At 42.5% G+C, this 24818-nt stretch overlaps 1 protein-coding gene across 17 annotated transcripts in view; it reads right to left on the bottom strand.

Moving 5' to 3' along the window:
• Window positions 1-1175: 1175 nt before the first annotated feature.
• The window catches only part of Ryr2 (ryanodine receptor 2), a 585615-nt gene continuing 561972 nt past the window's right edge, over window positions 1176-24818 (bottom strand). For 15 of the 17 annotated variants that reach the window (XM_063276749.1, XM_063276751.1, XM_063276756.1 and 12 more), the window contains 9 exons: window positions 23423-23556; window positions 18507-18567; window positions 15657-15803; window positions 13974-14108; window positions 8511-8667; window positions 6104-6168; window positions 4744-4844; window positions 3580-3631; window positions 1176-2708 (listed from right to left, as the gene is read on the bottom strand). In XM_063276749.1, the coding sequence (XP_063132819.1) occupies window positions 2613-2708; window positions 3580-3631; window positions 4744-4844; window positions 6104-6168; window positions 8511-8667; window positions 13974-14108; window positions 15657-15803; window positions 18507-18567; window positions 23423-23556 (948 nt within the window). In that variant the 3' untranslated portion in view covers window positions 1176-2612. The remainder of the gene's footprint in view (window positions 2709-3579; window positions 3632-4743; window positions 4845-6103; window positions 6169-8510; window positions 8668-13973; window positions 14109-15656; window positions 15804-18506; window positions 18568-23422; window positions 23557-24818) is intronic. The other 2 variants (NM_032078.3, NM_001191043.3) reach the window with 1 other exon arrangement.

Here is a 24818-nt window from a genome sequence, read left to right as displayed (position 1 = left end):
ATTACTTTTGTCTTGGTTTTTTTAGCCAGAGTCTCACCCATCACAGGCTAACCTTGAACTCGATTGTGTATCATAAAGGTATGTTTATCTTCCAGCCCAGGGCTTCTCCCTTGGAGCTGAAATTGCAGGCATGAGCCACCATAGTTATTTTACCATCTTCTCTTGGGTGGCCTTCCAATGATGTCCTGCTCTGTCAGTCAATAGTGATTGGACAGGTATAACTTGCACAAGTAGCCCACCTATTTTTTTCTTTTCTTCCAATACTGATGTGCTTGCAAAGCCCACTGGCTAATGGAAGCCTCATTTTACCAATTCCAATGTCTCTTTCCCTAGTATTTCTACCACCTCCCAGGAGCTATCCGTCAGTGAAGTGCACAGACCTCGACAAACCTATGGCTGAATTTCCTTTATCTCTTACCTTTACTGTTGCTTTGTGTCTACCACAATGTGAACATTACAAATAGAAAATCCAAATCTAACCCCCAAATTTGTCTCAGATAATGACTTATTCTCCAGTGAACCTTCCTCTATAGTGTTTCATGGCACATGGATATACGTTCTTTGGTGTGTTAAAGAGGTAACCAGATCTACTTGACTCAGACTCTTTAGGACATAGGGTTCCATTCCTGAGAAGGCTTGGAAGCAATTTTACAGTACGCCAAGATTTATTCCTTCCCCCAAATAAAAGTGACACCAAGACAAAACCAAAAGCAAGGTTTTGTAGCTCTGATGGTGGGATAAGACTTAATAGAACAGTTGATAACTGATAGCCCTGATGGTCTATGACTCATAACACATGTTTAATTTGTGTCTCTGTGTTTAATGAACTCCTTGTTTATGGTCTACTTCTCTTTCCTATTAAGATACTAAGGTGGATTGTAATTATTATGTAAAAGTTCACTTCCTTGAGCAAGGAAGAGCTCTTTAAAGTGAAAGATGTATGAAAAATTTAAAAGTGGAAAGCGAGTTAGCTCTGCTATTGAATTATCCCACAAGATGGGAAGGGGGCAAAGTGCCTAGCGGACCCACTCTCCACAGTCACAAACACTGCTATGTGTGTCTGACTGTAAAGTGTCTGAGTTTGTCCTACACACTATTAAACTGAATTAACAGCTTGGGAATCTATGATTTCCTGGTCTACGAGAAATGGGAAGAGATAGAGGAAGAACAAGGAAGTTAGTTAAATAGTTTAATTAGAGCCGTTTTACAATTCTAAAATTAACAAGCAGACTTGTAATAAAAGATCTCCAATGTACGCAGAATGACCTCGCTTCCATTCTGAACCTGTCCTTTTTAATTGTAAAGATTAGAATTACATTAAAAGGACTCAAAATGAAAAAAAAAGGAATAAAGAAAAACATAAAATGAATCGATGTACATGGTCACCCATGTCTTTTGACGCAACCAATGAAATCTCTGAATGGATATTGCTTCAGCTTGGATATCAAAAGATGGCCTGTCAAGGCGTCCTTAACCAATGATCACAGGTGGCCAAAAGAAAGAGGAAAACCCAAGACTACTGTCACGTTGGCGATGGTTCCAACTGTCGGTGGATGACACTGACTCCAGATATATGAGTGAGTCCACAGCTCTGTCACTATGGATGTAATTATCACGAAAGTTCTCCTGTGTTGATCAACTTGTTTCCGAAGGCTTTCTTTGTTCATTGAAACTTGCATAATAAACATGCAATGATTTATTTCTTTTGAAAGTTGTGATTTTTTTTTTGCAGTCTTCATTTTTCATACAAAGATTTCATAAGTTGCCACGTTGCATCAGAGTGTTTACCAAGGTGGGGAGGGTAAATGTTACGTAGCTGGATGACGAGAGCCTCCTTCTCTCCTGAGACACACCACCCTCCTTTTGAAAATAGCACAGACAGCTTTTCTTACCCTCCTCCACCAAAGTAAAGAATAAAGGGGAAAAAAAGAAAAAGAAAAAGAAACCAAAATCACAAAACCATTTTATCTAAGAAAAGAGGCTGATGTAGAGAAAAGTAAAGGTGTTTGTCATGCACATTATCTTCTGCATAGCTCAACCCACTTAGAGTAAGGCACTATTTCCCTTTGCAACTGGTGTCCATGGTAACCTGTTAAGTGCTACAGTGCTCTATGACCCTCAGACACTTCCTTCTGGGATGGCAAAATAAAGAGCCTGGGTGAGTGTGGCTGCCATGCTTGGCTGCACAGGTCTGGCAGCTTGTGGAGACTCCATGACCCTCAGGGGAAGCTGTCCGTGGGTGGTATGGTAGAGTATCCATGATGAATTTCTCTCCAGAGTTCCTGCTTAGTCTGAACGCTTATTTGGATTGTTCTTCGGTCTTGGCTTCTCAGTGAAGATACAATGAGGTGGGGGGAGAACAGTCAGGTCCTCTGAGACTGAGCATCAGTGCCTCAGCACAGGATGCTGCTTAGTGGAAAATATGAGCAGGTGTTTCCAAGGGAACGGTGGGGGGAGGGGAGGGAGGGAGGAAAGGTGGAGGGAGAGAGAGAGATAGAGATAGAGATAGAAATAGAGAGAGAGAGAGAGAGAGAGAGAGAGAGAGAGAGAGAGAGAGAGAGAAAGAGAGAGAGAGAGATTGCTTTTGGTTCAGAGACAATCAAGGTACGATGTTAATTTAACTGGTCCTCATACTGTTTCCGGAAACAGTCTCCTGCTGGGAAAAATTCCCAACACCTCTCTTGGTACATCTTCCAGACATAAGATTCCTGTAAAGTAGAGAAAATCAGGGTGTTAACCCAGTCTCCAAAATCTATTTGATAACACAAGACAGAGCAGAAGAAAATACTCAACTCCATTGATATATCATTAAAAGTATATAATGGGAAAAGTCCCATTGCATTCAGACAGCCCATTTAAATGTCTTTCAGTAATAAGCGATCTTTAAATAAACAGAATGTCTTTAGCTTGACCAATATATGATGAAAATCATATTTTTAAGTCTCTAAGGTTTTCGTTTATTATCATTTTTAATTTTATCCAAGTTCAAACCACTATCCATTTGTAGTGAGTAACCCAGACAGGGAATTTTAAATTTTCCTAAAAACTGTAGACATCGTATGTTTTTTCCCAATTATATTGTAAGCGGAAGTTCATTTGAAAGTACAGGCCATATAATAACCACAATTTTAACAGAAGAAAAAAAGATGGAATTCACAGGTAAACTTAGTATTTTCAGTTAAGAGCTTAGTTTTAAATGTTGCTGTTTCAAAGGAGGCAGTCTGTTTGATACTCATCTCATTCAAGATAGTATAATTAATATCTAGAAGCAATGTTTTTTTTTTTCAAATCAAATATCTATGTCTGAGTCGTTGCGCGCTGGTAAGTGCAGGGCTCATGGGGGTCAGAAAGGGGTACTGGATCCCTGGAGCAGGGATCACAGGCGGTTATGAGCTACTGTGTGGGTGCTGAACCTCAGTCTTCCAGAAAGCAGCAAGCACTACATCACTAGGTCATTTTTTTAGCCCCTGAAGAAACTTCTTCCCCTTAGTGTTGAATAGCTATATGTTGTTGTATCACCTACTGTCTCTTGTCCTACAGTTTTACCCCAATGATGCTGCGTAACCGGCCTTCACCCACCTGTCCCGTGTGTTCTGTTTCATCCTTGTTTATGAGGTACATCAGAAAAAACCTACAGAGACAGGGAAACTGGTCAGGAGCGGACCACATGAAAATACTAGCACACATAGGAAAGAGTCTTACACATGTCTTGATAGCAATGGATTATAAAAATGGAGAAAACGTCACAAATTTAATTTCCGAAAGTTAATTACAATCTACCAGTAAGAAATAAGCTTGTCCTCTGAGATGGCCTGTCTAATTTTACACATAATTTTATATCGGAGCTACTTTAAAATAAAAAACTCAGAGTTTAATTATGTGGTTGTGGCTGGCTCGGAACTCACTATGTAAAGTTCTATCCACCTCTGCCTCCCCAGTCCTGGGATTAAAGGCGCACTGCCTACCCCTTGGAGATTAAAGGGATGTACAACTCTGGATGGCCCTTGGAAGTACATTGTTTTGGGTCAGGCTCAAATCAACACTGACAAATTTTAATTGAAGACCAGCTGCATATGTTCTATTTTTATCAGGTTAATTGAGTATAGTTCAACTACATTCCTCCTAATCATGTTACTTGACATAATAATATTGTCCATCTGATGACAGAATTGGATCCAAAACTAAGGATGGTATTTTGATAAACTGTCATCTGGGTTTGTCCCAAGGAAAGGCCATAGTTTTATTTTATATGCATGCATGCATACATACATATACCTAGATGTACTTAGATACATATACAAATATATATGTAAATCCAAACCCCCAATTATCATAACTATTAGCATAAACAACAAAACATTTTAACTGAATTTTCTGTAGTACCCAGAGAGACCCATAGGTCTTCAAAAGGGGGCAAGGGTGGGGGTGGCAGTGGTATGAGAAAACAGGGTTGTAGGATGAAGGACTGGCATTATCTCAGGCTTGAACCAAGAGGGTTCTTGTTTGAAATCAGAACATGGCCAGGCGTCTATACAAGGCGCTATATCAACCGATCCCTATTCTAGATCCTCCATTATCATTCGCATGACAATAGACAGCTTAGTTATTTAAGCCCACCTACTCCAAGGGTGAGAGAACCAGCCTTTTTCTCCTGGAGTCCATCCACTGCCCTGCTTCTGGAGTTCAGAGGAATGGGAGAGAACTGGCTCCTGAGGAGGGGGAGAGCCTGAAAGGGACACTCACAGGTAGTTGGCCAGGTTGTGCTCCTGTAGAGTATGGGTTTCAAAGCCATGCGGCACTGTATCAAAGTAGTCGTTGCCTATCCCACAGATGAAGCACTTGGTCTAGAAGACAAGGGGAGGTAACAGGATGTCAGAGAAGGCACAAGGATAGCAGAGAGGGGAAACACCGTCCACTGGGTTGTATAGCTGCCACCTCTGAATATAGCCAGCTACTTCTAGAGGAAGAAGAAACTCTCAGACAACTCAGGAAGCCCAGGAAACCTACCAGGAACTTACTAGACACAGGCAACTAACCAGGCTCAAGAAGCTGAGAAAGGTACAGGTTCAATAGGCCCCTGCCTTAGGTTAGGTGAGCAGGAGGAGACTTTCAGGTGCAGCTGTCTATAAGGTGGGGGATGGGAGCTCTAGGGATGTAGCTGTCCTGAGTCATCACCCAATCTTTCAGGAATGCAAGTGCTATAAGTCACTCATGCTCTTATGAGCAACCCCTCAACCACACTGCTATTTAAAAAAACAAAAAACAAAAACAAAAAAACCATGCTGCTGTAAGTATCCTCCATATCCAATCCTGTAAGTAGCCCCTTCTCCATATCTTTGTAAATAATCCCAAGGCATTCACTGGTCCAAGTTAGACTTGAGTGGAATCACGCTTTGGGCCTGACATAGGATTAACAGGCATTTGTTTACATCACCTCATAAAAAGCTATGCAGTACATTCTTGGAAGGAAGCTCAATACATGATTTCCTTGATGTCTGTGGAACATCGCCTACTGAGGATCGTGATATGGCTGTCATAACCAAATCTTGGGACTTTCCTAAGTGATATGGGTTCCAACTGGAGGATAGGACTATGATGGCCAATCAGAAATGTCTTTCCATTTTTCTTTTCTGCAGCCTATACACACACACATAGACTTAGAGATTGGTGTGCTCATGATAAACAGTTAGACAGGATTAGTTGCATCCTTAACTGATATTCTAAACTTGCCAGCTATCCAAACAAGGTCCACCACCCAAACAAAAGTGGTACTAATCTTAGACCAATCATTAGGGGCTTCATAAGTGATTTGGAAAAGTCCTTCCATGGTCAGGTGCTGGTCCAGTTATTAAGTCAACCAATGAGTGTGTCTAGGACTAGGCTAATTTGCATTGCCCTCCTCTGGATTTATCTTTATGCACAGTGCAAGGTGGACTATGCCTAGACCTGAAGACCTGTACTGTGAGCTAAAGTGAAGCAGAGCCTTCTTTGTATGGGGATTTTCAAATTATAGGACTATGTTCAGCTTCAAATGAATTCAGTAAACCCTGGGGGAGCTGAGTATAACTCATAGCACCCAACAGTCAAGCCACAAATGCCTCACCTCCATGTCTTCCTTGACTTGCTCTTGTTGATCTCTGAGTTCTCCAAAAGCATCAATGATCAAACCTAGTATTGAAAAGAAAGACTATGTGATCCCCATCAACGGTGAACAATCATTCAACTCAGAACCCCTCGGATGGATAGTTCTTCTCTGGAAAATGAAAATGCACAACCATATTAAAAGACACTTTGAACCTGGGAGAGGCTTGAGGTCATATTGGCTGCAAGAGGTCTGAGGTCATATTGGCTGCTTCCTACTAGGAAAGTGATACTCTCTGGGAGTTGAGTATAAAGTGATTGTGCCGAATGCTTACTGGAAAACCATTTTAAAATGAGGTGACAGGCTAGGAAAGAAAACAATGCTAATGAACTCGACACATACACAGGCTATATTATTACTTACTGTAGGCCAGGAGGAGTAGCTGCGGTTAGTGGTTGTAAAATACAAAAAGCCCCACAAAAAATAAAACATTACTGTGTGGACTGAGAGATATGAATCAACCTCATAAACTCTCTACAATTTTATCAAGGGTGATGCATGTTTGACACATGGAATTGTTGGAGTTTTAGCCCCTTTTTGTTCTGTGACTTTCCAATTACTTCTTCCAAATGATTTGAATTTTTTCTTCTTAAAATATTTCTTTTACTTATGTATATGTCTATGACTACATATATCCACGTATATGCGAGTTCTCACAGAGCCCGGAAAAGGGTGCTGGATCTGTATTTACGGAGTTGTGAGTTGCCCAACATAGCGCTGACAACTTACTCTTTTGGAAGAACAGTAAGTGCTCTCAATTACCAATCATCTCTCCAGCCCAAACTTCGCCTACTTATAAAGCAATATTATTTCTTCCCATAAAGACATTGCAGTTGGGTTATGAATCCTTTATACTTATCTGTGTACTTTACCAGTGTCATATCACACCTGTGAAATATGAAGAATAATGTCGTGTTTACAGACATTTAACTTGAGCTGGGATAAATGTGCTGAATAGGAAATTAAAAAAAAAAAAAAAAACAAGAATAGGAGTGGCTTTCCGAGAGAGAAAAAGATCTTACTGTAAGTTAGCCAGGGGAAGAGGGGAACATTGTGATTACCTCTTCTCTATGGCTGCAGGGGAAGATTCTGAATCTACTCAGACTGGCTATGGATTCTAACCCCAGTCTGGGCAGCTGTACTCTTTGGTCAAGTTACCAAGACTTGTCACAGCTTAGTTAGTTCCCATGGAGATTTTAAGTGTTGGCATAGTCCCTCATGATGTCAGCGAAAGGTAACATGAGTTACTAGACATAACTGACACATAGTAGGTAGTCACCAATGAAATGCGGTTGTACATGTTGAACTAATCAGGTACCAACTACAGTAGTGGGGACTTGAACTGATGCCCTTGTTTGAAACCTATCCACAATTGTAGAGCTTAGAGATTTGAATAACGTCTGGCCTGTTGCCTCAGGTTGAATGGTTCACAGCTCACCCAAGCTTTCAAACCTGGTAATGCTGCAGGACTAGGAGTCAAACCCTGTAGAATACTTTCTTTTTTTCCTGTAAGTAGAGATCAAACAGGCTGAGAAGATGGCTCAGTCTGCTAAGTGCGTGCAATGCAAACACAAGGACCTGAGTTTTGATTCCTAGAATTTAAAAAGGTAAAGATGGCAGAGAGAGCCTGTAATTCCAGGACTTGGTGGAATTCCCACAGAAAGGGGACAGAGGTCCCTGTGGTGTAGTGACTAGCCAGTATAATCGAAGAGGCCTAGGTAACAGTGAGAGACCCTCCTCTACCCCACTCCCCCAAAGAAAGTAGATGACTCCTTAGCTTGGGCTACCTTTAGACCCCTGAATAGCCCATTCCTTAACTGCTTTTGGGTAGGAGCAAACATTTCATGATTAATAGATTAAAAACCTTTTGGAATCCATTAATTTAGCAGAACCCTAGCTTTCACCAACCCCAAAGCTAAGAAGGCTGTCCTTTGATAGCCTCTGAGGCCTATAGAAAAGCTTTCTCCATTTTTCTATACCTGCTTCTCTGATATGATATCCTCACCAATGTTTATTTTTGCCTTGATTTATGACTCCTATAAAGCTTTATAAAACTGTTTCCATGTTAGAACTGATGATTGGGGGTAACATAAATCTATGTTCCCAGGACATGATTATTCAAATTCGGTTCAAGAATGAACTCCTATTCCCTTTATGGTAAAGTCTGTGGGGTTGGTTGGTTTGCATCAAAACATACTTCTCTATTTTTCCCTCTAGAGATTTTCTAAGGAAGAAATACTAGAAGAAAAGGTTCCATTTGGCCTTGGCAGAAAACAAGTCATATTGTTAAGCCCACCTTGCATTTTGGCTCCAGCAGCTGATGGCTCAAGGTCAAAACACCCAAGAGCCACAGCCGGGTGTGACTTACCTTGTATGATAGCCAAAAGGATGACAATCACAAAGAAGAAGAATGTGATATCAAAGATGATTCGGTAGATCTCGTACTCATCTCCTGCTGGGTCTTCAATTTCATCACCGATGCCCCCTCCAGCACGGACGCCCACATACATGTGGAACATGTAACACTGGAAGACAGGAGCAGAGACACTTCTGAGACTTGCTACCCTCCTCGACACACCACTAACACGAGTCTTTCTCTCTAAATTCTCACTCTGAATGAGAAGGATCTCTGTGCTCTGTGTCATCTGTCTGTTTTAATCCTCCTTCATGTGATTTGATCATGGCTCTTGCACTGTCTCCTAAGCTAAACTCTGCACTGTTCACTCTGCTTAGACCTTCTGTGCCACTTGGGAGAGAAAGGGAAGTGCTTCATTAGCCCTGAAGCACATGAGGCCAACATAGCATTACCATCATGTTATCGTAATACGAGCTATATAAAACTATATTGTCTGGTTATTTCCACAATGGCACAGACACAGAACAAGAAATTAAAAGCCCAGTGGAGTGAAAGACAGAATCTTAGAAACAGAGCTTGATGAAGGAAGGGGGACTTGCTGACTTCACTTAGAGCTAATACAGTGGGATGCAGAAATCTTTTCTACTTAGTGTCTAGGCTAATGAAGAAAGATGGTGTGGAAAGATAAAGAGGATGGGAAGCTCATTCATTAAAACAAAAAGGCTGCCCACAACTGTGAGGCAGGATGCACCGAAAGGTTTTTGCTATAATGTCTATGACACAGGGCTTAGCTTCAGCTGCACAGGCATTTGAGGACTCTGTGATCCCTTACGATCAGGGCCATCCTGTACGTTTCAGATTTTAGGAGACTTCCTTTTTTCTATGATAATGTATATTCATATCACTCATAACTTTAAATATATTTTTACTTGAAGAGAATTCAAATTTTATATACAATTAAAGAAGATTTAAAATGAAATATACTTATCAATTAAATGAAAAGTGAATAAATTAAGACCTAAAATATATAATGTTTTGGCATCTTCGCACGTGTGTAAACTAGAGCAGGAAATTATATATATACACATCCTCCATGCCAGGTGGTACCCTTTCTCATCAAAACCATATCCTTCAAGGACAGAAGTCTGAAGGTCTTCCAGAGTGAGACCTTCTTGGCCTGTTCTACACACCCTAATTCATTTAACGCGTGTCCCTTACCCATACCCATTACGGACTCTTTATTTGCGCCCTCCACAGAGAAGGGGAAAAGCCTGGCTACACCTTTGCATTTGGTTCACATGCCCACAGTCCCATCCCCACGTGATCCTATCAGGTTCATAATCAACCTGAACCACCATGCTCAGAAAGGTACTCTCTCAGCCTGACATACAATGAGCCAAAACCATGATGACATTTGCCCTGAACCCCCACTACTGTAAAAACCCATGGGCCCATCAGCACTACTCTGGAGGCTAGAAAAGGCTCTTTGTGGTAGGAAGGCCAAGAGCATCCTCTAGAAAGAGTTAGTTTAGCACCCAGGCTGGTTTAGGCCTATCTGAACACATTGTCTTCTGAGTCTGTGTCTAGATGTGAAATTTTGGAGATGGTCACTTGAAAAAAACAAAACAAAAAAAACAAAACAAAACAAAAATCTCTCCCTTTGGGATACTACATTGAGTCCTTAAAACTTGGTGGCTAAAATTGTTCACAGTGCCTTTTTAAAGAAACGGTAATATATTTTCACGGTATACTTCTGTTTTTCTGTCTAAATTCTTTATACCACACATGTTATTTATTTTTACCGAGGAGAAAATGGCGGTCCCATGCTCTTCTCTGAATGTGAGTACATTCATACATGGACCAGAGGCCACGGGGAGCAAAGGTGGTGTCCTGGCTGGTTAATGTTACTGTGACAGTGTCTTTGGGTGGTCAGAGGGGCTTTCCTAGCTTAGCTTTCCAAATGGAGCCCATAATGGCCACACTGGTGAGGTGTGTGAATACCCACTAGTGTCTGGGGCTCAGCGGTTAAACTATCAGCCTTTTCCTGAGAATCAGAACCCCCTTTCTCCACATTTCTTATCATACAGTGAGCCTAGTGAGGGCTGAAATGGAAGAGGCAGGTCTGGGGGACAAAAAACTACACTTCTTTAAGGGAGTCTGAAAAAAAAATGAGAGAAAAAAAACTGGGGAGAGATCAGGAGAGAGAGGTGGGGGTGGAAGGAGGAAGAATGAGGAGGCTCAAAGGATGTGTGGCAGAGGGAGAGGTGCTACCTGGGAACCAGGAATCTGGAGCCAGAGACCTTGATGGAAAGATCAGGTTAGATGCTTGTGTGAGAGAGAACTGCTAATCAACTGAGGTGATCACCAACAAGTGTGTGAGCAGGTAACTCCTCCAAGCTGCCTCTCTCTCATCATTATCTGAAAGGGGTGGGGGCTGAGGGTCCACTGGTCCTGCAGAGCTTCCTGGGACATCCGTAAGCTTCTGGGCAACAATGCCCTTCTGTACCCAGACTCCTCAGCTACCACCATTTTGCCCCAGCTATAGGCTTTTTTTTTTCTCTTTTTTGCTTACACTTTCTCCTCCCACTTTCTTGAAGAAGTAGTTCAAACCCTATGAGGAGACGGCTGGTTTAATTAGATTTTTAGACTGAAACATCACGATCTGGGAAGAAAGAAGACATCCCTGGGTGAGTCGTAGAGCTTGTAATACTTTGGCTGCAGTGCCACCTGCTGGAAGGTTGGCGTTCCTGCCGATCACTGCTCTCCACCCACAGAGAGCAGCAAAGATTCAGTTTTCTCTTCCTGAAAGGAAACACCAGACACCCTTCCTCACAGAGCATCCGAAGACAAGATACAAACCTCATGGAGCTATGCAGAGAATGCCTACACCATATATAGCCACCGGAAGTCCCTCAAACTGATGATTTCCAGGTTCTAGCTAAGTCAAGAGCCCACTTACTTTCCTAAAATAAGACAGTGATGTTAAGCATGTTTGTCAACTTGATTTGATAAAGAAGCACATATGAGTTTGGTTGCATGTCCATGAGGACGCTTCTGGAGACAAGTAGGTCAGGAGGGCTCTAATAAAAGGAATGGATGAATCGGTGGATGGATCTAAATGGTACTTAGAGGGAGCAAGAGGTGGGGTCTTGATGGAGGAATCAGGTCCTGGTGACGGGCCCTCCAAGCTAGCTATGCCCTTCAGAATCTATTGCTCCCTGCTTCCTGGTCACCAAGATGCAAACCGATCTGCTCTGACAGGCATTTACCACCCCCAACCTCACCACCGTCTAACCTCCAAAACTGTGAGCCACGACACACAATTCACGCCTTAAAGTTGCTCTCAAGCACTTTGAAATGGCCAGGCAAAAGTAAAATGGAGACGAGTTTCTCTGCCTTCTGTATTCACATCCCATACTGCTAGACAAGCCCACCAAGGCAAGGCTGTGGTGTTCCTAAGAAAAATTAAGGAAGACACTAGATATGTGTGTAGATATTGAGTGAAAACTGAGTCATGTCAGGGGCCGTGACTACGGTTGAAGAGTCACACGGAGCCTCATGAGAAGAGCAACTAACACAGCAAACAGACTTTGGTACATACGCACACCATGTCACTGACTGGAGTTACTGCAAGCTTTACTACTTTTTAACAATTAAATTCGATTTTCTGCTATTCTGGTCTAAATTTCTTTCTTTAGAGTAGTAGGCATCATTTTTAGACCTGTGAGCTGAATGAATTAATATCTAGCAACACAACTGACCCTTTGTGTATTGTCTTGTTTTTAATAATGTTTTAAAATTGCTTACATTACTTTTTATTTGTTTATTGTGTGTGTGGGGGGGGGGATTGGATGCCATGACATGGATTGGAGGCCAGAGAACAGCTTTCAGGAATCTCTTCTTCCACCATGCAGGCTTGGTTGACTTAATTCAGATTGGCTGTAGGCTTGGAAGCAGGTGCCTTTCCTACTGAGCATATGGCAGACTCTGGCTTATGTCTTTTTTAAGGGTACTTGAGACCTGTGCCAATCAGGAAAACATCCCTTCCTTATCGTATTGATTACATTTTAGCCAGCTTATCATTTGTCTGTAAGACTTGATTTATCTTCATTATTCTCAAAAATAATAATTTTTGACATTCATGAGTCTCTATGTTTTAGATAATATCCAGAAAGTCCTGTTTGTTATTAAAATTTATTACTTTAAGGATTCAAACCTGTCTTAATTGTTACTGACTTGAGGAGAAAGATTGACATTCACTTTTACCATTTCCCTCTCAGAGGCTTATATATGGTCAGTAAGATTTACTGATTTTTTTTATATTTATGATTGTAAAAAGCAACATTATCACGGTTTAATTTCTTTTAGTATTTATATGTACTTCAAGGTACTCTATTCTATTCCCAAGGAGGTGAAGAAATACCTAATTTATTATTCATCAAATTATTGGTATCTTGTTCATGCCACTCTTCCAGGACATTTCTTTTTCCAGAGAAATTTCAGGCTCATCCTATCACACCTGGACACTCAAACACAACCCCACCCTTGTAGGTATTTCAACATGTGAAGGGCTTACAGGAAGACCTTGCTCTCCCCCGCCAGCAACAAGTCCTTTGGCTTAGTTTTCCTCTCCCAAACCTAAATGCTCAAGGCGAGTAACGTTTGTGATTTGCACATGAAGTGTTCCCCCATAGACTCGTGTGTCTGGATACCTAGTCTCCAGTTGGTGGTGCAGTTTCAGAGGTTATGGAACCTTCAGTAGGCAGAGCCTTGCTGGAAGAAATATGTCACATGGGAGGGGTTGTGAAGTCACATTGTCAAGCTCTGCTTGCTGCTCTGTTTCTTGAGTATGCATGAAATGTGACCAGCCTCTTGCCCCTGACTTCATGATGTCTCTCCCTTCCCCATGATTTCCCTGTCATGACAGACTCTCTCCCTCCAGAACTATAATGCTCTCTGCCCTACATTGCTTTTGATGGAATGTTTTCTTCCAGAAACATCCATCCATCATCAGAGAGGCAAGCCGTACAGTAGTGACACATGACGACGTGAAAACTGGAACATCTGTTAACCGTCCAAGACCAAGGACCTTTAGGACAAGATGTTCAATATGAAAGCAGAAGGATCAATTCTGTTAAGATACATTTTTTTGGATCTGAGTAACATCAGGTAAAGTCAGTGAGGTGAGCAAAGAGCAAAGGCCTCAGAACATTCTACCTGCTGCTCACAAGCTAACACTTGCCCTAATTCTAACTCCATCTCTCAGCAAGTCTACTAATTACTAAGCTGAGCAAGCGGGGGCAGGGGGATTCACAGACGGTCCTTGATGCTCTGCTGAAATGACAATGGCCGTGTTTTGAAGAGCCACTCAGCCTTCCCTTGGGCCAGGTACCTCCTCCTCTCCTGCTCTGGGGATGAGGCAATGCCGTGTGGACGTGGATGGCCACGTGGTTTCCTTCCAGGTCAGGAGCTTACCGTCAGCATGTCGTCACACTTCATGTCCGGCGTGTCACCATCCTCGCTTTTATTGTAGAATTTTCGGAAGAAATTGAACGCCACAACAGTGTACAGGTATACAACAACAGCCAACAAGCCAACAGTTAACACGAGCTGAAAGCAAGGGGACATTTAGCATGTATTGGGGATACAGGATGTGTGACTGGTGTAACTGACGGCTAGGTAGGAGGGAAGTCCTCTACGGACACACCTGGACTTACTGACTAGAAGCCAATATGACCCATACTCTCATTGTTCCTCACCTTCTTAGCTCACAAGTAAAGTTTATTTGCACATTTTCTTTCACTTATCAGCCTGCCAAAGCATTTCATGCTAAGCCTGACTCCTTAATTGACTAATAAGCACACAACACAAACCAAGTAAAGATAAATTCTGATTTAGTTTCACACTCAAATCAAATACATATGTATTAGAAAGCAGCTTTAATGTTCAGAAAATACTATATTCTCTCCTGTAGTATACGTCAAATTTTTTATTTAGGTGATGTATGTGTGCCTGCTTGTATGTATGTGACACCAGCTGGTGCAGTGCCTGAAGTAGCCAGAAAAGAGTGTGGGGTCCCATGGAACGGAGTTAGTCAGTTGTAAGCTATCCAACACGGGTGCTGGGGACTGAACCAGGATCCTCTGCAAAAGCAGGAAGTGTTCCTACTCACTGTGCCAGTTCTCTGTTACCCGTGCTAGGAGCTCTGTCAGAATCCACCGACTGGCAAAGGAGCAGAGCACACAGGGATTCTGTCTCTGTCCTCTGAGTTGCCATGAGCATCACAGCTTTATTCAGGCCCTGGGGCAGCATGCGTAGGAGCTTCTTGCTGGACTTTAGAAAACAAGGGATTGTGCTAATGATAGTAGAAGTACCTGTGATTACAGGTCGAAGGGGCACTGATTAATTAAATAGACTGGACTAGACGGGCTGTGGCTCCAGATAATTAGCACAGAATTGTTACCACCAATTGGACACGCGGAGCAGCTGATAAATGAGTAAATGCATACGTCTGCACAGACACAGTAACAGAGGGCCAGTATGAGCAGCTGAGAGCCATCAGAATGTCAGTGGGATGTCTGGACCCAGACCAGCTGTCCCCTGTGTCAGCCTGCCCTTGTCAACTATAAAATATCATTTAGACGTAGTTCAATTTTAAAAATCATGAAGATGCCTTATTAAATTAAAAATCACTAAAACTTCAACACCTTCTTGTCAGTGTAAGTAAAGCATCTGGACTCCGCAACAGTTTTTGGCACAGCATAGTATCAGGTGGAGCAAGCATCGTGTCATAAGCAAGACAAGAACTAACATCCTCAGTGTAGTGCTCAATGTAGATGGTCCTGAGCTGGCTGGAGTTGTTCTCAACTTTCACAAAATCTGATAAGGTGTTGTTATTAATTGTACTTTACCAGAAAAAGGATTTGATAGTGGCAAATATTCACTTACCCAAGATCATCTAGCTAAACCATCAAGACAATCCCTAAACCTGAGTAATAGGGTCCTTGGATTTACTGATCATAGTTTGTAAGAGAAGACATAGACTATCCAGCCATGACAATCTTTAAAGCCACATACTGTCACATAAGGGCTGGATTTATTTTTTCAGACTTATATCTTGCCATTTTTAGTTTCCCTAAGGGAAATATGACCTTTTACCTGTTTGCCATTATGGGTAACTGAGGACAGGATAGTTCTCAAGGTCTTGAAGCCCATCGCGATGTCAAGGAGGTGGGCAGCAAAAAAAAAGTTGTTGTAGTGTCCAAGAACAGACATGGTCATATACCAGGCTAGGTAGAGGAAGGACTGTTAGGAGCAAATGGGGGAAGTCATGTCAGACAGCAGAGTACACAAAAACCAGCAAGAGCTGCCACCACCACCTAGTTCTGTACAAACCCCTGCACTCCCCCCCCTCTGCCTAGACTGTAATTCTTCAGTTCGAATTAGCTGGATTCGCTCTTTGCACATTTTACCTTTATTTAGTTTATTATGAAAGGCTCAGGGTAACTTTTCCTTTACACCAACTCTTCTAATTCATCCTTTCACAAATAATAGAAAGGATCATCCTACATCCTGACTGCAGGGTCTCGGCTTCAGCTTGGTGCTTGCTATTTTGCACCAGATAATTCTTGGCTATGGAGGCTGCCCTGTGACCCCACCATCCATCAGATCCTGATGATCCATGATGAGAGAAAATGCTACCGAATGCCATTCAGGGACAAGAAAGACTGCCTCTGTTTGGCAGGTCATGTCTATAGTCACCCCACAAAACCACCAACACTGACTCCTTCCTTATCTCTTTTCCTCTGGTCTTCATTTATCTACACGTTGGGATTGTTAAGACCTATTAGTTAGAATCAATTGTAGAATAGTTCCTGAGCAGTTTTATTATGGTACCACTGCACATTGCATGAACTAAAGTAAATCCCAAGAGCAATTAAAGTACTCGTTGACGTCACTGTTGTGACCTTAACTACATACTTGGTGCTGTTTGGGAAAGTCTTCTAAATCATAATTAAAGAAATTACTTTTTAATTATTTGTACAGGCACACATATACGTGTGTGTGTGTGTGTGTGTGTGTGTGTGTGTGTGTGTGTGTGTGCAATACAATGACCTTAGAGGCCAGAAGAGGGAACTACTCTGGAACTGGAGTTAGAGACACTGTGAGTGCTGGGAACTAAACCCAGGTCTTCTGCGGGTACCCTCAACTGCTGCTGAGCCCTCTCTCCATTGGCCTGAATTATAATTAATGTAAATTATTTGTTTTCGTTACTGTGTAAGTGTCCATATTTGGTAGGGGCAGTGAAGATGCAGGGTAGAAGCCCAATGGTTGCTTTAACTCTTGGGAGCAAGTTTCTCCTGCAGATGTTGTGTCTTGTGACAGTAACTCATAGGAGAGGATTAGTACTGTTGTTCTGACTCTAATCTTAGAGGAAGAAAAAGGAGAGTTGGGTCATGCAAGATTTCGTGGGCAACAGGGGACTGGAGCTAGGAAAAGAAAAACAGCATTTGAAAAGGACACAGGATGTAGCAGGAAGGGTTTAGAAGCGACACACTTGCCATAGGACAGTAAGAAGACATCATCTCACTGGCTAGCAAGAGACGCAAAGGCTGAGGGGAAAGGATACACATGGGAAACACAAGAGGAAAGCGTTGTAGATGGCTGATAAGCTAATCATGGCGTGATGCTCATTGACCCGCTAACCTTCAGTGACACGTGGAGAAAGGGCAATCAATGCCTAGCGTAGGTACTTTGAGCATTTTTGTACTAAAAGTTACTCTTTTTGCATGATAAGAAAGGCCTCTGGGAATCCCATCTTTCATCTGATCACCCTTGTTGCTTTCAGAGACCAACCAAACCACTGAAGACCAGACAACATGAGAGAAGTGACTGGCCAAACAGAAGCCATAAAGCTGCAGGGGACTGACAGCCTAACAGGTCTCTTAAAGATGTTTAAAGGAACTCCTCCAGGATGCCTTCAGGATTAACTCACACCCAACTTCTCGGATGGCAGTAAATTACACAGAAATGAAAATATGAAAGTCTGACTCAATTGGGCAAAAAAGGGTTATGCAAGGACTGTGGTTTGGAGAAAGCCTCCCCTCCCCCAGTGTGCCCCAGTCAGGGCAGGCTTACTATCTGAGTGTGAGATGGCTATGGAAGCAGGAGTTGGGTGGCTTCTGCTCACTGAGAAATTTTCCACCATTGGATGAGAAAGTAGTTGCAAAGTGGTATTATACTAACAGTTGACAGCTCTGAGTGGAACTTATGAAATGAGTTTTGAAGCTATCAGGAGTACCTTGGATGGTTGGGTAGAAGGGTGGGGATGGAGGGAAGAGAGCTGGCTTGCTGTCACAGACTTAAAGACTAGGAAAATGAAACATTCACTGTAAGAGCCAGTGTGAAAATTAAACAGTGAGGCACAGAGACAACTTTTGGTAATGGTTGACTATATTCAATCACATTGACATATATACCCAGGCCATATGTTTACTGTCTAACGGGTTTTGATGAAAAAAAAATCAAGAAAAGGAATATAATGGTTTAATGTACTCAATTTTGGGGAAAAGCAAGCACAACTATTTTTTAAAATGTATTAGTTTCTAATATATATATAAGGTCATATATTTTATTATGGCAATCCCAGAAATACCTTGTTTCTCCAACTGCCTCTTCAAACTCTCCATGACTAGTTTTTACATCCTCCTCCCATGCATCCTCTTCCTAGTAAAACCATTTTTTCTATTTTTATTTAGGTGTGTTATAAATGCCTACAAATCCTCTGAAGTCTATGGTCCCACTGAAACGTAAGTGGAAATCCATATAAACTGGTAGGTTTTTCTTATATTAATGTGTAAGATAGGGTGGTAACAATGTCTGTGCTTGGGTCTCTTTTCAGAAACCATGATTATTATCTACACTGTTATCTGTGTAACTTCTTGACATAACCTCCCTCTATCTGCAAGAGCTCTACAGTCTCGGGCAATGAGAGTGAAGGAGGCTTACATTGTCTGTGAACACGACTCCAAGTTTCCACATCTGGTACTTCACGTCAATAGAGTTCAATCTGGAATGACAGAAGAGAGTGTGGACATTCACATTAAAAGAAGATGTATGCTTGTGGGCCTGCTCCTATTATGAGCAAGGATAGACAGTGTGAAAATTAAACAGTGAGGCACAGAGACAACTTTTGGTAATGGTTGACGTGTGGTGACCTCTAAAAGAATCATGGGAAAGGAAACAAAATGGTACCATCTCTTCTTCGGTAATTTAAAACTATCATCAGCATTTATTTATATATTTATGAATTTAATATGTGTGTATGTGTGTATATGGTATGTATATGGTATGTATGTATGTATGTGCGTGTATGGTGTGTATGTGTATGTATATGTGGTGTATGTGCATATGTGTAGTGTGTGTATAGGGTATATGTGTGTGTATGTGTGTGTAGTGTGTGTATACGTGTGTGTGGTGTGTGTGTATGGAGTGCATGTGTGTGTGTATATGTGTGTGTGATATGTGTGTATGGGGTGTATGTGTGTGTGGTGTGTATGTGTGTGATGTGTGTGCCATGTATGTGTGGTGTGTATATATGGGTGTATGTGTATGCATGTGTGGTGTATATGTGTAGTATGGGTGTATGTGTTGTGTTGTATATGTGTTTAGTGTATATGTATGGGGTGTATGTGTATATGTGTGTAGTGTGTATGTATGGGGTGTATGTATGTGTATATGTATGTAGTGTATATGTGTTTATGGGGTGTATGTGTGTGTATATGTGTGTAGTGCGTATATATGGGGTGTATGTGTATGTGTATATGTGTGTGGTGTTTGTGTATATATATATATATGGGGTGTGTGTACGGGGTGTATGTGTATGTGTCTGTGTGTGTGGTGTCTTGTATATGTGTGTAGTGTGTAGTGTGTAGTGTGTGTGTCTGTGTGTGTGTGTGTGTGTGTGTGTGTGTGTGTGTGTGTGTGTGTGTGTGATTACAGATATGCTCATCTATGCTTGACTCTAGGTGGGTGCCTGAGATTCGAACCCTGGTCCTTGCTTGTACCTTGAGTGCTTATACCAGGGAGCTGTCTCCTGAGCTCTGTGTCCACTCTTCATTGCATTTCAGTAGAAGGGTTTCTGATTCAAATGAAAACCTCATACACACATATATCTTTTTTACAGCTAACATTTAGAAACAAGAGCACTGCTCCTTCTTTTCTTGATTTCTCTTTGCAGTGCTGGGGCTCATTCCCAGGACCTTACACTGGCTCTGTGAATGCTCTCCCACTGAGCTGCAGTCCTGACCTCCTTTGCCTCCTTTGCAGTCACCTGCCAACTCTCTCCATTTCCCTTCAGACAGGATTTAGCCTTGCCCTGCTTCCTAAGGGACTCTAGACCCTCCTTCTACAATCACTTCCAGCCTGTCTGACTCTTAGCTGCTGCTAATGCTGCACCTGCCTGGGGCCTCCACCACTGATTTGTGCCCTGCTCATCCCCAGGCACCTCCCCACAAGCTACATGTCTCTCAGCCAATCTGTGTCAAGTGAATAAATGTGAGCTTTGAAACTTGAGAACTTTACAAATATGCTCGTCCATGCCTGGCTCTTGGTGAGTGCTTGAGATCCGAACTCAGGTCCTCATACTTGTACTTGGGAGTGTTTTAACTCGGGAGCCATCTCCCTGGTAAACTTTAGCTTTGAACACTCACGAGAGCTTTGAAATGTTAGAAGTGCATGTTATAAAAGGCATTATTTTTTCCCCCAGAATTTGGCACCAATTTGGGGTTAGACATAACTTTGTCAACCTTAGATGTAAAGCCCCAGCTCCAGGTTTAGCTGGGAGATGAGCAGACACAGTCTGCTGTGACAGGGGTGGTTCTCAAAGGGGCCTCTCTACACTTAAGATTTCTGTCTAATGACTTATCTTTTAAAATTATTGTCTTTAAAGAGGCCAATCTGAAATTTGAGGTGTGAGAACCAGCAGTTTGCTACATAAAGCAGATGGGGTAAGAGTCTGTTCTTGTTCTCTTCTTTCTCTGTTTTGTTTTTCCTAGAAGGATTTCTTGGTCTTATATCTTTCTTTTTCTGAGGCAGATGTTGCTTTTCTGCCCACTCTCTTCTTAACCATTTAGGTTCCGCTACCCTGGCTTCAGGTTCCCATGCGCTGACAGACCAAGGCTGTAGTTTTTCCCCTTCTCCATGCAAAACTTTATCTTTGTGTTGTAATGAGTTTCATTAACACAGGGCCCTTCCATAAGCAGCCCATCAGTAGGCTTTGACATTTTTTCCTGAGTAGGAAAGGCTTTAGAAAGGAGAGGGACTTGACAATCTGCATGAAAGTAGCCTGACTTTCCATAGGAAATGATCTAAAGCAAAATGAAGGTTTCAGAATTCAGGACGTTCTGAATTTTACATTGTAGTTTCTTGAAGCCTGAAGCTTTTCTTTTATGGTTATTTCCTATCAACCACACGCCTGGGTGGCAGCCTCACTGCTACTGTCACTAATAAGTGTTTCTTTTTGGATGTGCTCAAAACTTGTCTCTAAACAGGCGGTATCCATGCTGGGTGGAGTGGACCCCCGTGCCCAGGGGTGGCCCAGGCTGATTGAGGCAGCTAATCAAGACTCAGGCTCCCCTGGAAACAGGCCTTGATCTAAGAAAATCCTATAAAATAGAGAGAGAGGGAGAGAGGGAGAAGGAGAGAGACAGAGAGAGACAGAGAGAGACAGAGAGAGAGAGAGAGAGAGAGAGAGAGAAGAGACAGAGACAGAGAGAGAGACAGAGAGGCAGAGAGAGAGAGAGAAGAGACAGAGACAGAGACAGAGAAGGGTGGGTAGTGGGTGGGTGAGAGGTTGCTTGAAGATCCTAAGATATAAGCTTGTCTGTCCTACCCACTCTCCAAAATCCCACAAACATGGAAGCACTCAGCCTTTCTTACCACGGGGAGGAGGTGAACCGCTTATTTAAACGTGCGCTTATCAAGTTGCATGGATGGTTAAATGCTGTAAGTATTGACGAACTGTTGACAAATGGGCCTTGCGATGATAAAAAGTTTATAGGCAAGTGAATAACCACTATGGTGGACACATCAAGGTGGCAAGCACACAGAATCCTGCTAAACTGCTAAATGTTTCAGTTGAGACACAGAACACAGAACTCTTTTTTTTCTGATCTTGTATGTTGCTTACTGGATCTTCATTCAGATTTCATTATCCATATTTAACAGTGATAACAACATAAGACTATTCTTGCTCTTTGCCAGCAGCCTGTCTTGAAAATATTTATTATATAAGACAATGAAAGGTTTTGCCAACTAAAATTTTGTTATACTTATGTGTGTGTATATGCATGCTGTGTATATGTGCAAGTACATGTACCATCTGCGTGTGAGTTAGAGAACATGTACCATCTGCGTGTGAGTTAGAGAACAACTTGTATAGGAGACTCTCTCCTCTCATTGTGGAATCTGGGGATGGAACTCAGGTCCTCAGGGTTGGCAGTAAATACCTTTACCTGCTAGGCCTTGTCTCTAGCCATCACCAAAGCTAAACAAATATTCAGACCAGCCATGCTGGGCTAGGGACATAGCTCAGCGGGGCAGCACTTGCCTCACAAGTTAAACATGAGGCCCTGGGTTTGATACCTGTTGCTGCAGTGCAAACAAGCAAACACAAAAACCAAGAAAAGCTAATTTCCTGAGAAAAAGTAACCATAGCTCTTCTCTAAAACAAGAAAGTGCCCAGACAGTAAAATGTCACCTAGGTGAAGAAAGCATGCTGGACTTGCTTGCAGATATCTAGCTGGTCACATCTGCCAAGTAGGCAGGAGCACAGGCATACACTGACCCTCCACATCGTGGGCATAGGTGTCTGACAGAGGGCGGGGAAAAACTGCCGCAGTCTCCAGGGAGCTTGATCCAACTCATTTATCTTAGTCAATGGCATTATTTCACAAGAGTGCCATTTAAACAGTACTTCATTTTAAAGTAAAATTTCAGATAAGAGAGTAACATGGTGTTCTGGTACACTGATAGTCTCTCTATCTCTATCTATCTATCTATCTATCTATCTATCTATCTATCCATCCATCCATCCATCCATCCATCCATCTATCTATCTATCTATCTATCTATCTATCTATCTATCTAGGAAGGAATCTTTAAATGTTGATAATAGGAGCCACACCTGGAATACTCTAGAGGCTAGAGCAGGAAGATGGTAAGATGAGGCCAGGGAGCTATCAGTCAGTTCCAGGTCTACCTGAACTAATATATAATGAATTTCAGGTCAGCCTGGGCTACATGACCTGACTCTGTCTCAAAGAGAAATGAACAACAACAATGACAATAATACATTAGGAAAATATCCCTCCATCCCAAAGCTTCAAATACCCAGGTCCTGGCTAGTTCGATGTCAACTTGACCCAAGTTACAGTCATCTGAAAGGAGGGAACCTCAAATGAGAAAATGCCTTTATAAGATCTGGCTGTGGGGCACTTTCTTGGTGACAGAGATGTAGGAGAGCCCAGTACATGGTTGGTCATACCATCCTTGGGGCCAGTGGTGCTGAGTTCTATAAGAAAGCAGGCTGAGTAAGTCATGAGGAGGAAGCCAGTGAGCACCACCCCTCCATGGCCTCTACAGCAGCTTCTGCCTTCTGCCTCCAGGCTCCTATGTTCTTTGGGTTCCTCTCCTGACTTCCTTTGATTGATGAGCTATGCTGTGGAAGTGTAAGCCAAATAACCCTTTCCTTCCTAACTCGCTTTTCAGTCATGGTGGTTCATCACTGTAATAGAAACCCAGAAGTATGAATGACAACTTTGTCTTGGAACTTGTGCTCTCCTAAGGGAGGGAAGGGAAATCAACGAGCTAGTCCAAAATGTGTCCCTTGACCCCATCCCGAGTAGGGCAGAAGTGTCACTCACACAGCAGACAAGGAACTGTCCTTCTTGGGCTTCTTCTTCTCTCTTGCATCGCTGAAATCCAGTGCAGCCTTATCCATGCCCAGTAACTCGCTGATTCTGTCTCTCCCATAAAACTCTCCATATTTATCCATTACCTATGGTCAAGGAAGAAGTATGTCATTGGCCTTAATAGTAGTGCCACCTATTCAAGTATGCCAGAGTAATTTTTTTTGTTGTTGTTGTTGTACATTCGCTTGATGGCATGGAAAACAGCCTTCTAGTTTATAGTCCATCTTCTGGGATCGTGCTATTGAAGTTCTAAGAAAATCTACAGCACTTGGACTAACTCAGCCCTGAAGAGTGAGATGCCCCTTTTAGTACAGGAGGCACAGGAAAGACTGCGGTGATGTATGAGAACGAGATGATGGGGGGAGAGGGGCGTTCTTTTACCAGGAATTTTTTCAGAACTTTTGTGACTGTCATGGTCTCTACCTTTCTTGCTTATCTCAGGTGTCTGGCAGGATGTTACCAGGTGAGCATTAGTGTTGTCATCCCATTGTACAGGTTAAGAAACTGAGGAGATAGCTCAGTTGATGAAGAGCCATGTACAAAGCTGAGGGCAGTAGAAGGTGGGTATAACGCCACCACTGGGAAAGCAGAGAAAAGGGATCCATGAGACTCGCTGTCCAACAAGCTGAGCTTAACTGGTGAGTCTCAGGACAAAGGGAAAGTCCATGTCTCCAAACAGGATGAACTTTTCCTGAGAAACAGTAGCCAAAGCTGACCTTAGCTTCTACACCCATCCACACATATGTACACACATCCTCACACACACCCGTGTACCCAAACACACACACACACGTACACACACACATATACACACACATGTACACACACATGTACATACACACACACACACAGAGAGAGAGAGAGAGAGAGAGAGAGAGAGAGAGACAGAGACAGAGACAGAGACAGAGACAGAGAGACAGAGACAGACAGAGAGAGAAAGCGAGCGCCTGGTACTTGGACATGGCTCTCAGCTCAGCATAAATCCCAGCATGTCCAGCTCTGTGATGTGCTTCTCCCAGGCCTAAATCCATGTGTAATGGTACCAAGGAACAGCCAAAATGGAAGGAATGGGGAGATTGAGGAAAGAAAAACAGAGTAGATCATTAATAGCAGGAGGGACAGGAGGAAAGCAAGCAAAAGATAGTGTGCCCAGGAGACCAAGTGGGAAGGCAAGAGGACACGGGGAGAAGGAAAGACAAGAGCAGACAGAGGGAACCCAGGAAGGACGGGGTCTCTCAACATGCGCAAAACAGGTTAAGTAAAAAAAAAAAAAAAAGCATTAAAGACAAGTGGTGGTTACATAACTAAGAGCACAGGCCTTTCAGGCTGACTAAGCCAATCTGCTGTG

Source organism: Rattus norvegicus, chromosome 17 (genome assembly GCF_036323735.1).
Source record: "Rattus norvegicus strain BN/NHsdMcwi chromosome 17, GRCr8, whole genome shotgun sequence".
Lineage (NCBI taxonomy): Eukaryota > Metazoa > Chordata > Mammalia > Rodentia > Muridae > Rattus > Rattus norvegicus.
Note: the sequence above shows the minus strand (reverse complement) of the source record. Positions and strands in the feature narration are given on the sequence as shown.